The 15306-nt window shown below is 53.6% G+C and overlaps 2 protein-coding genes across 2 annotated transcripts; one reads left to right on the top strand and one right to left on the bottom strand.

The window, feature by feature from the left end:
• The first annotated feature begins 992 nt into the window (after positions 1-992).
• Prss50 (serine protease 50) lies at positions 993-4059 on the top strand. Its single transcript, XM_090323165.1, has 5 exons — positions 993-1243; positions 2119-2281; positions 2606-2889; positions 3400-3566; positions 3693-4059. The coding sequence occupies exons 1-5, from the start codon at positions 997-999 to the stop codon at positions 3915-3917; spliced, it is 1086 nt and encodes a 361-aa protein (XP_090179291.1). The 5' UTR covers positions 993-996; the 3' UTR covers positions 3918-4059.
• A 1213-nt stretch (positions 4060-5272) lies between these two features.
• On the bottom strand, positions 5273-12237 carry Tmie (transmembrane inner ear). Its single transcript, XM_090323126.1, has 4 exons — positions 11794-12237; positions 9001-9118; positions 6657-6806; positions 5273-6039 (listed from the first exon to the last, which is right to left on the bottom strand). The coding sequence occupies exons 1-4, from the start codon at positions 11887-11889 to the stop codon at positions 5936-5938; spliced, it is 468 nt and encodes a 155-aa protein (XP_090179252.1). The 5' UTR covers positions 11890-12237; the 3' UTR covers positions 5273-5935.
• Positions 12238-15306: the final 3069 nt, after the last annotated feature.

The following is a 15306-nucleotide window of genomic DNA, read 5'->3' as shown; positions in this document are numbered from 1 at the left end:
GGGGTGGGGTGTGCAGGGGTGATGTGTGCAGGGGCGGGGCGTGCAGGGGCGGGGCGTGCAGGGGTGGGGCGTGCAGGGGTGGGGCGTGCAGGGGCGGGGCATGCAGGGGTGAGGTGTGCAGGGGTGTGGCGTGCAGGGGTGGGCTGTGCAGGGGTGGGGTGTGGAGGGGTGTGGTGTGCAGGGGTGGGTGTGGAGGGGTGAGGTGTGCGGAGGTGGGTGTGCAGGGGTGGGCTGTGCAGGGGTGGGGTGTGGAGGGGTGGGGTGTGGAGGGGTGTGGTGTGCAGGGTTGGGTGTGCAGGGGTGGGTGTGGAGGGGTGAGGTGTGCGGAGGTGGGTGTGCAGGGGTGGGCTGTGCAGGGGTGGGCTGTGCAGGGGTGGGGTGTGGAGGGGTGTGGTGTGCAGGGTTGGGTGTGCAGGGGTGTGGTGTGCAGGGTTGGGTGTGCAGGGGTGGGGTGTGCAGGGTTGGGTGTGCAGGGGTGGGTGTGCAGGGGTGGGGTGTGCAGGGGTGGGGTGTGCAGGGGTGGGGCGTGGAGGGTGGTCCTGGCTTCGCCCCGTTTCTCGCGTCTGGACACCGCAGTCTCCTGGCTGGTGGAGGCCCCGGTTGATGTCGCTTCACATATGGCATCAGCGCAGCGGGCGGCCCTGGGGGTGGGGGGGCGCCATGCACGCGTGCGCTGAGGCGGGACGTCCTCCGGGGGGCGCCGTGCACGCGTGCGCTGAGGCGGGACGTCCTCCGGGGGGCGCCGTGCACGCGTGCGCTGAGGCGGGACGTCCTCTGGGGGGCGCCATGCACGCGTGCGCTGAGGCGGGACGTCCTCTGGGGGGCGCCATGCGCGCGTGCGCTGAGGCGGGGTGGCCTCCGGGGGGCGCTGTGCACGCGTGCGCTGAGGCGGGACGTCCTCCGGGGGGCGCTATGCGCGCGTGCGCTGAGGTGGGGCGGCCTCCGGGGGGCGCCGCGCGCGCAGGCGCCGTGAGCTGGCGTGGCCGTCGACCCGGGATGGAGCCCCTGCACGGGACCCGAGCCCCGCGCCGCCCGGCCCCGCGGGAGCCCGTGGCTCCCCACGCCCGCTTCCTGCTGCTGGTGGTGGTGCTGCTCCTGCTGCGCTGGCCCACGGCCGCCCCCGCCCCGCCCTGCGCCCCCCACGCCGCCTGCCCGGGGCCCGGGCCGCGCCCGCCGCGGCAGGCCGAGGAGGAGGAGGAGGAGGAGGCCTGGACGCCGGCCGGAGCCCACCACCCGTTACCCTGTGAGTGCCCGCCAGCCTGCACGCCATCACCCCTGCGCACCCCATCACCCCTGCACGCCCCATCACCCCTGCACGCTCCACCCCTGCACACCCACCCCTGCACGCCCCATCACCCCTGCGCACCCCATCACCCCTGCACACCCACCCCTGCGCACCCCATCACCCCTGCACGCCCCATCACCCCTGCACGCCCCATCACCCCTGCACACCCCACCCCTGCACACCCACCCCTGCACGCCCCATCACCCCTGCGCACCCCATCACCCCTGCACACCCCACCCCTGCACACCCCACCCCTGCGCACCCCATCACCCCTGCACACCCCACCCCTGCACACCCCACCCCTGCGCACCCCACCCCTGCACACCCCACCCCTGCACACCCCACCCCTGCACACCCCACCCCTGCGCACCCCATCACCCCTGCACACCCCACCCCTGCACACCCCACCCCTGCACACCCCATCACCCCTGCGCACCCCATCACCCCTGCACGCCATCACCCCTGCACACCCACCCCTGCACACCCCACCACCCCTGCACGCCCCATCACTCCTGCACACCCCATCACCCCTGCACACCCCACCCCTGCACACCCCATCACCCCTGCACACCCCTCCTCTGTGACCCCACCTCTGCACGCCCCATCACCCCTGCATGCCCCATCACCCCTGCACACCCCACCCCTGCACACCCCATCACCCCTGCACACCCCTCCTCTGTGACCCCACCTCTGCACATCCACCCCTGCACACCCCACCTCTGCACACCTCACCCCTCCATACCCCCTCTACAAGAGGTAGCAGAGGACCAGGGTGGAGCTGGGCGGGTGTCCCCCCCCCTCTCGAGAAAGTCCCCCCCCCCTGCATCCCGCAGCCTGTGGCCACTCCTTCGAACGCGACACGACTCTTCGGGACCCCGAGGCTATGGCCAAGCGCTGGCCGTGGATGGTGAGCGTGAGAGCCAACGGCACCCACGTCTGCGCGGGCATTCTCATCTCCTCCCAGTGGGTACTGACGGTCGCCTACTGCTTGACCGAGTGAGTTGGGGCCCAGGTGGAGGGGGATTCCACGGGAGGGGGGGTACTAGGGAACCCCAGTGCGCTTCTGGAAAGCCTTGTGGTGGTGGCGGTCAGTCCTGGGACTTGAACTCAGGACCTGGAGCGCTGTCCCTGAGCTCCTCTGCTCAAGGCTACCACCCCACACCTCTTGAGCCACAGCCCTACTTCCTGCTTTTTTCTCTATATGTGGCACCGAGGAATCGAACCCGGGTCTTCATGCATACTAGGCAAGCACGCTACCCACTAGGCCAAACTCCTGGCCCCTCAATTCTTTCCTTACCTGACTTCTTGAACTTGTCCTAGACCCGATATGAACTACACGGTGAGAGTGGGCAGTCCGTGGCTTGATGAGGTGACAGAAAAGACCGTGGACATGCAAGTACTGCAGGTTATTGTGAACAAGAGGTACCAATCTGAGCGGTACTGGTCCTGGGTAGGCAGAGCCAACAACATCGGGCTCCTCAAAGTCCAGCACATGTTCAAGTACAACGACCACGTCTGGCCCATCTGCCTGCCCGGCTTGGAGTTCGAGGTAGAGGATAAATCTGTGTGCGTTGTCACAGGCTGGGGTTACTCTAGAGCTGAAGGTGAGTCACAGTGTCCCCCACGGAATAGGAGAGAGAGGACGTGGGTTAGAAGCCAAGGGGCCCCCAACGATGTGAATTCTTGGGGGGTACGGTTGTGGTTTTCTTTTCTTTTGTTTTGGTCGTTGGTGGGACTTGAACTCAGGACCTGGGCACTGTTCCTGAGCTCTTCATCTCAAGGCTAGCGCTCTACCGCTTTGAGCCACAGCTCCACTTCCAGTTTCCTGATGATTCATTGGAGATGAGAGTCTCATGGACCTTTCTGTCTGGGCTTGGTTTTGAACCTTGATCCTCACATCTCAGCCTCCTGAGTAGCTAGGATGACAGGCGTGAGCCCCTTGGTGCTGACTGTGGCCCTTTATCTTTTGGAGGGGGAGGCTGGCTTTGAGCAGTGCTTCTCCCCCCCTCTCTGCCTTACCAAAGCGGCTGAGATTACAGGGATACGCTACCACGCCCGTCTCAAGACCCGTCTCATCAAAGGAGCTCAGGCTAAAATGCAGCTTTGTCACGCAGGCGTGTGGCCCCAGTTCCGGACCATTCAGGAAAGGGAGGTCGTCATTCTGAACAGCCGAAAGTGTGAGGACTTTTACCACAGGTCAGCCAGGATCCCATCCCTGGTTCGAATCATCACCCCTCGGATGATCTGTGTCTCTGACATCAACAGAGAAGATTTCTGCTATGTGAGTATCTTGAAGCCTCCATCCCGGGCCTGACTTCTTGATTCCTGGCATGTGGAGCCTTCTGAGTAGCTAGGGAACTCATAGGACAGTGACTCTTTGCTGTGACCTGTTACCCCCCCTCTACAGGAGACCACGGGCGAGCCCTTGGCCTGCAATTCCGATGACTCCTGGTATCTGGTAGGGTTGATGAGCTGGGGTGCTGGTTGCAAGAAGAGTGACGCCCCGCCCATTTTCTTGAAAGTCTCTGCCTACCAATCATGGATCTGGGATCGGCTGAGCGGACAGCCCCTAGGCCTGCCCTCTCCATCCAGGACCCTGCTTCTGGCTCTTCTGCTCTCCCTCAGCCTGTGACCTCCGGATCCATCCGGGGACTTAGGCCTCCAATCCACCACCCATTCCCTTCTCTGTTTCTCTTCCCAGCCCTGAGAGCTCTGTGTGTGCCCAGCCAAGTCAGGGCAGGGAGGAAAGATGTTCCATTAAACCTTTCGTTTTACTCACGTCTCTTCCTTTCCAGGTCTTGGGGGGGGGGACCCTTATTTTATGGGGGTGGGCAAAGGACTCTGGTGAGTTTATACTGCCAAGTATAGATTCCTCCCCACCCCCCAAAAGAAAAAAACGAAGAAGTCGGGGGCGGGGTGACTCTTTCAGTGTGGTACTAAGGACTTACCCCTGTCACCCTAGCTACTCGGGAGGCTATGAAATGGGAGGACTGTGGTTCAAATTCAGCCTGGGCAGGAGAATCTGGAAGACGTGTATCTCTAATAAATAACAACAATAACAGGTGGAAAGGAAGCCCAAGAACATTGCCCAGGCCCTGAGTTCAAGTCCCAAGATTGGCACCAAAAAAAAAAAATGCAACGATGATTGACAGTCAGGAGACAGGCTCTGAGAAGGCACTCTGCTTTATTCATTTAATTAGTCAGTCCTGGGGCTTGAACTCGGGGCCTAGGCACTGTCCTTGAACATTCTTTTTTTTTTTTTTTTTTGGCCAGTCCTGGGCTTGGGCTCAGGGCCTGAGCACTGTCCTTGGACTTTCTCAAGGCTAGAGCTCTACCACTTGAGCCTCAGCACCACTTCCGGCTTTTTTCTATGTATGTGGTACCGAGGAATGGAACCCGGGTTTTCATGCATGCTAGGCAAGCACTCTACTACTAAGCCAAACTCCCGGTCGGGCCCTTAGCTCTTGTGTCCGGACCATGGGTCTTGCCTTCTGCAATCTGTATCCTTCTCCAACCTAGAATTCAGCACTTGGGCCTCAAGCCAATCTCTCAGCAGCCTCAACTCCATACTTAAGTGTCAAAATAATCAAGTCTTGGGGATCATCCTAACTATTCCAGAGGCTGAGATCTGAGGATCATGGTTCAAACCCAGCCAGGACAAGAAAATCCATGAGACTCTTTATCTCCAATTCACCACCCAAAAGCACAGAAGTGGAGGTACGGCTCAAGTGGTAGAGCACCAAAAAAAGCCAAATAAACGGTGTAAAGCAAAGCCAGGTCATGTGACTCACTAAGGAGACTGAGATTTGAGGATCAGTGTTCAAAGCCAGCCAGGGTACTAAAGAATGTGAGACTCTTATCTCCAGTGAACCACTAGAAAACAGGAAATGGCGCTGTGGCTCCTGGGGTAGGGGGGTAGACTTGAGCTGAAGAGCTCAGGGACAGCACCCAGGCCCAGAGTTCAAGCCCCATGACTGACGGAAAAAAAAAAAATCATAAAGCAACTCAGGCAGCTAAGATCGGAGGATCACAGTTCAAAGCCAGCCTAGGCAAAAAAGCCCCCATGAGTCTCAATGAAACACTCAAAAACAGAAAGTGGTGCTATAGCTCCAGTAGTAGAACACTAACTTTGAGCACAAATTGGTTCAGGGACAAGCTCAGGTCGTGAGTTCAAACCCCGGGACTGGCAGAAAAAACAATTGGGTCCTGTTGTTGACATCTGTTGGATTTAGGACTTCTCCTATTTTTAGGGCTCCCTCAGTCTTCCCCCCACCACCACCCAGAGGCTTAGAGCTATCTCCTAAGCAGCTGAAATCTTACCTGGGTGACTCAGACACTCCATAACCCCGACAGCCATTTAAATGCAACTTCCTGTCCCTCCTCCTCTATAGCTACCACTTCCGGTGGCAAAAAAGAAAAAAAAAGAATTAGTATTCAGGATCAGAGTCTAAGCTGTGTCCCTGGAATCTTTGTCCCTGTCCTGATTGGGCCCTTGAAGATTTGGGCCAGGGCCTCAGTTTCCCTTCTGATCACAGCTTCCATGGTCCATGAATGAACTCAGAATCCAGATGCCTACAGATCCTGATAAGAGCTTTTAGGCTCCAGGGCTTGCCAATTCCAGCTGCCATGCTTAAGTCTCAGATAAAGTCTTCATTTCTCTCCTTTCTTGTTTTTGGCTTCATTTTTCTCATCTTCTTCTACCTTGATAGCCACCGTGTCTACGCTGTCTTTTTTCTTCTTCTTCTTCTTATCCTCTGTGGGTAGCAAAAAAAAGCGGTCAGAAGGGAATATGGCCTAGTGGTACAGGGCTTGCCTAGCATGCACGAAGCCATGGGGGGGGGGGGGGGAAGCAGAAGTGGCACTGTGGTTCAAGTGGTAGAGTGCTAGGCTTGAGCAAAAGAAGCTCAGGAACAGTGCCTAAGCCCTGAGTTCAAGTCCTAGGACTGGTAATAATAATAATAATGAGGGCCGGGAGTTTGGCCTAGTGGTTAAAGTGCTTGCCTAGCATGCGTGAAGACCCGGGTTCGATTCCTTGGTACCACATACATAGAAAAAAGCCGGAAGTGGTGCTGAGGCTCAAGTGGTAGAGCTCTAGCCTTGAGAAAGTCCAAGGACAGTGCTCAGACCCTGAGCTCAAGCCCAGGACTGGCGAAAAAAAAAATAATAATAATAGGAGGGGGAGGAGGAAGAGGAGATGAGAGTCTCATGGGCTTTCTTGCCTGGGCTGGTCTCGAACCACGATCCTCAGATCTCAGCCTCCTGAGTAGCTAGTGGCGTGAGCCACCAGTGCCTGGCTGGTAGGACAAACACAGGGTGATTCCTGACAGCCTAACTGGGGGACAGGCTAGCTTCTTACTGGGGTCTTACTCACCTCCCGGGATTTCTGTGAGCTCGTCAAGCGGGGGCACTGTCTCCAGCTTATCCGTGTACATTTTGGCTGCCTTTCTCTGGAGATACCTGGCCTCGATCTCTTTGCGGGTGCGAGGAACTCGACAGTTGAAGATGCAGCACAAAGTGATGACTATAAAGAGAATATAGCTGAGAGTTACAACTCTGTGTGTGTGTGTGTGTGTGTGTGTGTGTGTGTGTGTGTGTGTGTGTGTGTGTGTGTTGGTACTGGGCTTGAACTCATCACCTTGCCTTAGCACCCAACCACATGAGCTATTCCACTTCACATCATTAATGAAGAATCTCATGAACTTTCCCTGCCTGGGCTGGCTTCGAACAGCAATGTACAGATCTCAGCCTCTTGAGTGGCCGGGATTGCAGGCGAGAGCTTGAACACTCAACTCATAATTAAGTTGGAAGGAAGAGTGTCCCATTTTGATTTTGCACCATGCCCTGGAACGAGGTCACCAAACTCTGATCCCTAAGGGTTTTTCCGAAGATATCAGATGCCAGAAGACAAGGGACAAATTTAACATTATGGCTCTAATGATTGAGTCTCAGTGCTATATCCTGTATTTTCAACCCACGTCTCTGGGTTTGTCCCTTGTATGTTTCCTGTCAGACACCCCACAAGGGACATGTCTCTGAGGACAAGCCTGGGGACCCCTCTGTCTGGGGACGGGGGGGGAGGGAAAGGAACCAGACCTTGTCTTGGGGTGTTGGTCTCAGAGACACAGTTATTCCAGGATTTGGTTTTCCGGTGTAGAGCAGCTGCTACCACACCCATTAGGCATTAAGCCTGGGGTATGGAGCTGGCTTTGGCAAGTTCTGGGCAGGGCAGGTTATAACTGGGACTGGACTGGCGTTTATTTTTCTAAGGCTTCCACAGTCTGACCACCTTAGCCCCGGCCCCAGGAGAGCAATGTGGAATTATGAGACTGGTTTCTATTATAAATCAGATGACAGAAAACAACACTTCCTGGCAAAATGCTGGGGAGGCTTTGGGTGGGGGGTGGGGTAGAAGGGGACCAGCCAGGAAACACTGTGTGTGTGTGTGTGTGCATGTGCATACATACCAACACGGGGCTTGAACTCGTGGCCTGGGCACTGGCCCTGAGCTTTCCTGCTCAAGGCTAGTACCACTTCCAGCTTTTTCTGTGTCTGTGGTACTGAGGAATCGAACCCAGGGCTTCATGCATGCTAGAAAATATTCTATAACTAAGCCACACTCCCCGGTCCCTAATTCCCCTACTGAGGAATCAAACCCAGGGCTTCATGCATGCTAGAAAAGTACTCTACAACTAAGCCACACTCCCCCATCCCTAATTCCCCTATATTTTAAGCAACTTTCTCTCCCCTCCACTCCCCATTTATCCTCCCCCCCCCCGACTTTTCCAACTGTGGACTCATTCTGATAGGAAAGCTGAGGGCACAGACTCAGCTTTGGATTTTATATCAAGAAACTCATCCAAAGGGCTGGGAGTTTGGCTCTAGCGGTAGAGTGTTCACCTACCATGACTGAAGCCCTGGGTTCGATTCCTCCATACCCACATACCCAGAAAAAGCCAGAAGTAGTACTGTGGTTCAAGGGGTAAGAGCACTAGCCTTGAGCCAAAAGGCTCTGAGTTCAAGCCCCACAACCAACAAGAAAAAAAAAAAAGACGAGAGAGAGGAAATAATGAAATATTCAGAGACCCCAGAAGAAGACAGGGCCCTCTCCTTTGAATAGGGGTGTGTGTGAAACACTCCTAGGAAATAGTAGGTGACAAGACAAGGGTTCAAAGCCTGAAAGAGACATCTGCTAGGCATCAGAAGGCTTGGCCTTCCAGCCCCCCACCACCACCCCCAACCTCCCCAACCTGGGTGTTTGGAGTTTCTGAACTGGCTCAACTTCAAGAAAAGCTTTGGGAAGGCTAGCCATAGGGGAAAATGACACATCTTCCATTTTAGCCTGGAGTCCCCTGTAATTACTGTAATTACCCTGTGGCTGCCTCTTCACTCCAGTAGAAAACACACATACACACACACACACACACACACACACACACACACACACACACACATACACAACTGTTTTGGGTCACCACTAGCCTGTCAGCTTTCTACACGGGGGACTTTGTGTGGATTAGAAGGTGCCAGAAATCATAATGAAGACCTCTTTTGTGGGTGACTGGCCTGTTTCTACTGCCCGGAATTGCTGTTTCTCAGGCCCAGGGGTGGAGCTGGAAAGGAGATGTTGGAGGTAGAGAGAAAAAAGGGAGAAGGGGTTCGGGGGAATTTTAGGGGTGCTGGGCCATGGGGTGGGGTTAGGGGCTTTCGTTACTCACTGATGGACAATACAAAGAGCGAGAAAATGCCTACTACGTGCCACAACCGCATATCCCAAAATACCACTGTCTCCTTGGTCAGCGGGGGGGGCTTGGGCTTCGGGGGAGCCGTGCTGGGCTAATGGGGGGTAAGGAGAAAGAGAGAGAGAGAGAGAGAGAAACAGCAAGTGAGCCAAGGCAGAAAGACCAGGAATTTGGGGACCCAGCCCTCAGTTCCTCCCAATTGATGGGTTTGATTTGGGGGGGGACACCCTAAACCTGGGGTGGGTCTGGATTGATTGATTGATTTAGCATTAGTCTTAGATTTGAACTCAGAGCCTGGGCACTGGTCCCTGAGCTCTTGCGTTTGAAGGCTCATGTTCTACCTATTTGGACCCCCAGCCCCACTTCTGGTTTTCTGGGGGGGGTTCATTGGAGATAAGAGTCTCATGGACTTGCCTGCTCTGGCTGGCTTTGAACTGTGATCCTCAGATCTCAGCTTCCTGAGTAGCTAGGATGACAGGCGTGAGCCACCAACACCAGGCTTCGTTTTTGTTTGTTTCTTTGCTCAAGGCTAGTGCTCTACCATTTGAGCCACAGCTCCACTTCCGGCTTTTGGGTGTTAATGGAGATAACGTACATGTACGTAATATGCACTGACAAAAAATAATAGGGTACTTAACATTTCCATCTTAGGTTTTTTTAATTTAGAGAGTCAAAGGTCGGTCATGGGACTTGAACTCAGGGTCTGGGCACTGTCCCTGAGCTCTTCAGAGAGATCCTTAGACTTTTATTTCAAAGTCACTGAGCAGAACTAGGTCTAGATGTAATATGCTAATCCACTAGTGACATCTGGAGGCCAAGCCGTGTACATGCAGCTGAATGTACCTGAAAACAGCCAATCACCTTCTACCTTTCAGTGTTGACCCCGCCTTAAAGGGGTCTTTAAAGGGACCTGTTCTTCCCCTTAGCCATAGTGACCTCCCAGGTCTCAGGGGGTGGGAGGGGGGGGCAGGAAGGTACAACCGTGTTTCATGAGGTCAGGATCTGATCCTACAGTCTGGCCCTCTCCCCAAGCCTGACTGTTAGGGGCGGGGCATATGTCTCTATACTTGGGGGCATTTGAAGGACTGACCTTGTCCTGGGTAGTCTGAGGGAACATGAGTTTATTCAGTTGTGTCTAGAGGGGAGATGACCTTGTCCCAGAGGTAGAACCTTGTCTCAAGTGTCTAGTAAGACACCTTGTTGGGGAGGGGGTATTTAGAGGACAGAGTCCGTCCAGGTATTTTAAGGATATGGGCCTATTTTTTTTTTTTTGTCAGTCCTGGGACTTGAACCCCGAGCCTGAGCACTGTCCTTGAGTTTTCTCAAGGCTAGAGCTCTACCACTTGAGCCACAGCACCACTGCCTGGCTTTTTCTGTGTATGTGGTCTAAAGGAATCGAACCTGTGGCTTCAGGCATGCTAGGCAAGCACTCTACCACTAGGCCACACTCCCAGTCCCTCAAACCCTTTTTTCTGATGGGATTCTTAAGCACAGGGGTCAGACAGATGTCAATCAAAATGGCTTCCAAACGGGACTTCCTTTGATGTATTGGGACATGATTTCCACTGACTTGAGGATTACTTTTTTGCCCTGCCCTGCACCCCCAATAACCCAGGCCAGCTCAGTTTCTATACCCAGGGCTTTAGGGTAGCTGATAAAAAAGCCCCAAGTCTACTCTGTGATGCTCAAGCCAGCCCAGCCCAGCTCACCTTACAGAGACACTGGAGCTGATATCAAATGCCTGTAACCTCCTGATCACGCCTCCTTCCCTCCCTCCCTCTCCCCTCCCCCCCGTCTGGGAAGGAGGGGTCCCCTTCTCATATCCCCTCAGATCTAGCTCAGATCTGTGTCCCCTAAGGTACAGAGTTTGGCTTTGTTGTCATCTTTTTGTTTATCTATTTTTGGCCAATCCTAAGGGTTTGAACACAGGGCCTGGGCGCTGAGCTTATGTCACACTCAAGGTTTAGCACTCTACCACTTTGAGCCACAGCTCCATTTCTGATTTTCTGGTGGTTCATTGGAGATAAGAGTCTCACGGACTTTCCTGCCTAGGCTGGCCTCGAACCACGACCCTCAGATCTCAGCATCCTGAGAAGCTGGGATTACAGGCATGAGCCACTGGTACCCTGTTCTACCTGATTGCTTCTAAAGTATTTCCCTACCTTACAAGGCCAGACATCTTTTCTCCAAGCTCCTATCCTTAACCTCCAAAGATCTCCCCCTACCATCTCCAGCTCTGTAATCAGAGGCTATTTTCTCTAACGTACCCAAGTGCTTGCCTAGCATGCATGAAGCCACAGATTCGATTCCTCAGTACTACATACACAGAAAACAAAACAAAAAACAAGTGGTGCTGTGGCTCCAGTAGTAGAGCTCTATCCTTGAAAAAGCTCAATGACAATGCCCAGGCCCTGAGTTCAAGCCCCAGGACTGGCAAAACAATTAATGTTTTCAAAGTACCTGGTATATTAAGCCTGAATCCTGTCCATCTATATCCTTACCCAATTTCCCAAGAGACTCAAGAGCAGATGACAATTCAGAACATCTGGTGGCTCACACCTATCATCCTAGCTACTCAGGAGGCTGAGATCCAGGAATGGTGGTTCGAAATCAAGAAGAGCCCATAAGACTCTTTCATGAATCCCAAAAAACAGAAGTAGAGCTGTTGCCTTCAGTGATAGAACCCTTAGTCTTTGAGCTAAAACAACTACCACAAAAATCAGCCTAAATACAGTCCTTCCCCCCCCACACCCTCACAGCCTGTCTTACCTCCACCAGCTGCGCAGCCACCCCTGCGAGGCAGGATGCCAGCATGGCACTAGCCAGTGCCCACAGGCATCCTGTGTCTGGCCTTTGTCCTGCCATTTTCTTCCCCTTTCTTCCCGCTGAGCTGGGCTGCGGGGTCAGGGGCTTGGTGGCTCCTTGGCAGGTAGGGGAGGAGCCAGTATCATTTATTCATCATCTGGTGTTAGATTCCAGCCCCATGGGGTGCTGGGAGGGGTGATCAGGCCCCCCCCTTCTGAGTGATCGGACTCCAGGCTCCACCCCTAAATCCATCTCTATCTATTCAGGGACAATGAGATGGGGAGAAGGGAAAGAGAGGGGGGCTAGGACAGGGGAGAGGGAAAACCCTTCTTCATCAACAGATTCTCTCGGTGGTTTCCTCCCGCAGGCCTCAGTTTCTCCTGGAATCTGCTGATCTCAGAAAGTCCATTCTCATTCTCATCTTCCTGGACTTGGATTGGAAGGCGGAAGCAGGCGGGTTGCCATAGTGACAGGCTTTCAGGGATGTACATGGCTTTCTGAGCTGGCTTCCTGCCCAGAGATGGTTCTGGTCACTCTAGAGACCAGAACTAGAGAGGGGGAGGTTGGAGCATGGTCCAAGCAGCCTGGGACTGCTGTCATGGAAGGTTCCTGAAAGAGCCAGTAGCTCTTCCATTACAGAATGTCCCTGGAAAGCCCGAGAGACCCATTCCTACTGACTCAGCTTCTGCCCTAATGGGAACCTTGATAATGGACTTTAAAAGTTTCCCTCCCTTTCCTCTTTCCTTCCTTCCTTCCTTCTTTCCTTCCCTCCTCCTTCTTTTATTTTTTTTTCCCCTTTTGCCAGTCCTGGGACTTGAACTCAGGGCCTGAGCACTGTCCTTGGGCTTTCTCAAGGCTGGAGCTCTACCACTTGAGCCCCAGCACCACATCTGGCTTTTTCTATGTATGTGCTAGTGAGGAATCGAACACTGGCCTTCGTGCATGCTAGGCAAGCGCCCTACCACTAGGCCACACTCTTAGCCTGCTTTGGATTTGGATCGGGTTGTCTTATGTCTGCACCCCACCCTAGCTGTGTCCATTAAACCCTAGCTGGGAGGAAGGGAACTCTGAGTCAGAGTCAGTGTCCCCTCACTGCCTGCTGTCCCAGACGCTGGACTACTGAAAACTGTTTGTCCCTCTATTTTTAACTCCAGTGAGTTTCCTGTAGGGACCCAATCCAATCTCCAGGGACTCAGGGCGAGATGTTATAGGCCAAGAAAGTGAGCAAGGAGCTGGGTGGCTCACATCAATCATCCTAGCTACGCTATTCAGAAGGCTGAGATCTGAGGATCGTGGTTCAAACCCAGCCTGGGGAAGGAAAGTCTAGGAAACTCCTATCTCCAAGAAACCAGCAAAAAAAAAAAGGGGGGGGCTGTCCTTCAAAAAAGCTCAGGGACAGCACCTAGGCCCTGAGTTCAAATACACACACACACACACACACACACACACACACACACACACACACACACGTAGCCCAGCCCGTGATCATTTCTCTTTTGCAACCTGACTTCCTGGAACTCGGATTTAATTCTAAGGAAACTGGGAGGGGAGGATGCAGGCTTCGTGGACTTAGCCTGCAGCAGAGGGAAGAGCCAGACTACTTGAGACACAGTGGCTAGGCTTGCATGAAAGCTGGCTTGTCCTTAAATTTGTTGGCCTCGGGCCCAGTCAGAAATAACTCAGGGGCTAAGCCAAACCTGGACTTGTGTGATCTTACACACTTGTGTGCCAGGATACTAATGTGGAGGAGATTGTGTTGTGTTCTGCTTTGCTGAGTGTCTCCAAGTAAAGTTTGGTATCTTTAAGCTAGGAGTCTGTCAGCCTAGCTACTCAGGAGGCTGAGATCTGAGGATTGTGGTTCAAAGCCAGCCCACGCATGAAAATCCATGAGACTCTGATCTCCAACGAACCACCAGAAAACTGGAAGTGGCTCCGTGGCTCAAAGTGGTAGGGCAGTAGCCTTGAGCTGAAGAGCTTTAGGGACAGTGGCCAGGCCCTTAGTTCAAGCTTTACAACCAGCGGAGGGGGAAAAAAGTATATCTGGATCTGGAGAATCTGCCAGCTGGTTCAGCAAGTCAGAATCCACGTGGTGTGGGCCTACATTCTCTGAGTGTGGCATAGCCTGTGTGTGCAGGATTTAAACTCACCTATAAGGCACTGGGGGTGGCCCTGGGTTACAGGAATTGAAAGCAGGTTAACCCAGTAAAGTCAGTTCTTTAAGCATTACCAGGAACCCAGAGGCTCTTGCCTGGTCCCTAGCCAGAAACCAAGAGAAAGGCTGGGCAGATCTTACCCCATTCTGCAGATAATAAAACCGACTTTTCAGCCAAAGCAAGCACTAGTGGCTCGGACCTATAATCCTAGCTTCTCAGGAAATCTTGAGGCTGAAATCTTGAGGGTCGTGATTTAAAGCCAATCCCAGTAGGAAAATCTGGGAGACTCTTTATTTCCAATAAATAACCCCCAAAGACAAAAGTGTGAGCTGTGGCTCAAATGGTAGAGCAAAAATTAAATAAATAAAAATAAAGGGGAAGGATGGGAGTGTGGTTTAGTGATACAGTGCTTGCACAAAAGTCCTGTGTTTGATTCCTTGGTACCACATACACAGAAAAAGCTGGAAGTGGTGCTGTGGTTCAAGTGGTAGAGTTCTAGCCTTGAAACATCTCAAGGCTAGTGCTCAGGGCCTGCGTTCAAGCCCCAGGACTGGCAAAATAATGAATTCAGGGCTAGCACCCAGGCTCCAAGTTCAAGTCCTAGTATGTGCACAAAACTAATAAATGAAAAACACCAGCTTTGCAATGCCCATAAACTTGCCCAATGAATAAGGTAAGACCAATTGCCAGCCCAGAACTCAACTCAGCCTTCCAACTCCCTGAGATGGGAGTCAGGAAGCCCTTCTCTTCTTACCTGAGCCTGGCAGAACTATCTCTTCTCAGACACATGCACAGATGAGGAAACTGAGACCGAGAGAAGTCAAGGCTGACCCCTGAGACACTTGGCACAAAAGCAGATCTGTTTTGATCAGGGCCTTGCTTCACCAGCAACTGTTACAGGGAGGTTTGATGACCATTTGTCCTCTGTATCCCCCAGACTGGCCGTACCCACTTCCCAGGGACCCCAATAACTATTAGATCTCTACTGCTTGAGTGAGTGGGAGACCCTGACGGCACACCAGAGGGCTTCCTTGAACCAGGCTTTCTCCTCCAGCCAAGTGGGATCTGAGACAAGTCTGGCTGGATCCTGTTTCCAAAGTGGGGGACTCGGTTGCAGGAAACCAATCCAGCCTCAGGCTATGAATTCAAGGTCACACAAACAAGTGGCAAGCCACCCAGGGTCCCCAGGGTCCTCAGCTTAGGGGTGGTGGGGTGACCTTTAGGGAACCCTTTGCATTGATAAATTTCGTAACTACACCTAAGGGCTTAGGGTAGGGGACTCCCCACAGTGGCCCACCCAGATCAGGGTGCTGCCTCCATCCAT

This window comes from Megascapheus bottae, chromosome 32 (assembly GCF_031878675.1).
Source record: "Megascapheus bottae isolate mThoBot1 chromosome 32, mThoBot2.hap1, whole genome shotgun sequence".
Lineage (NCBI taxonomy): Eukaryota > Metazoa > Chordata > Mammalia > Rodentia > Geomyidae > Megascapheus > Megascapheus bottae.
The sequence above is the reverse complement of the archived record's forward strand: the minus strand, read 5'-3'. Positions and strand labels throughout refer to the sequence as shown.

Coding starts and splice junctions, on each gene's coding strand:
- Prss50 (XM_090323165.1), top strand. CDS start 997: ATGGAGCCCCTGCACGGGACCCGAGCCCCGCGCCGCCCGGCCCCGCGG. Junction 2,282..2,605: donor GTCGCCTACTGCTTGACCGA/GTGAGTTGGGGC, acceptor AACTTGTCCTAG/ACCCGATATGAACTACACGG. Junction 3,567..3,692: donor ACAGAGAAGATTTCTGCTAT/GTGAGTATCTTG, acceptor CCCCCTCTACAG/GAGACCACGGGCGAGCCCTT.
- Tmie (XM_090323126.1), bottom strand. CDS start 11,889: ATGGCAGGACAAAGGCCAGACACAGGATGCCTGTGGGCACTGGCTAGT. Junction 6,807..9,000: donor GCTCTTTGTATTGTCCATCA/GTGAGTAACGAA, acceptor TTCTCTTTATAG/TCATCACTTTGTGCTGCATC. Junction 6,040..6,656: donor GCTCACAGAAATCCCGGGAG/GTGAGTAAGACC, acceptor TGCTACCCACAG/AGGATAAGAAGAAGAAGAAG.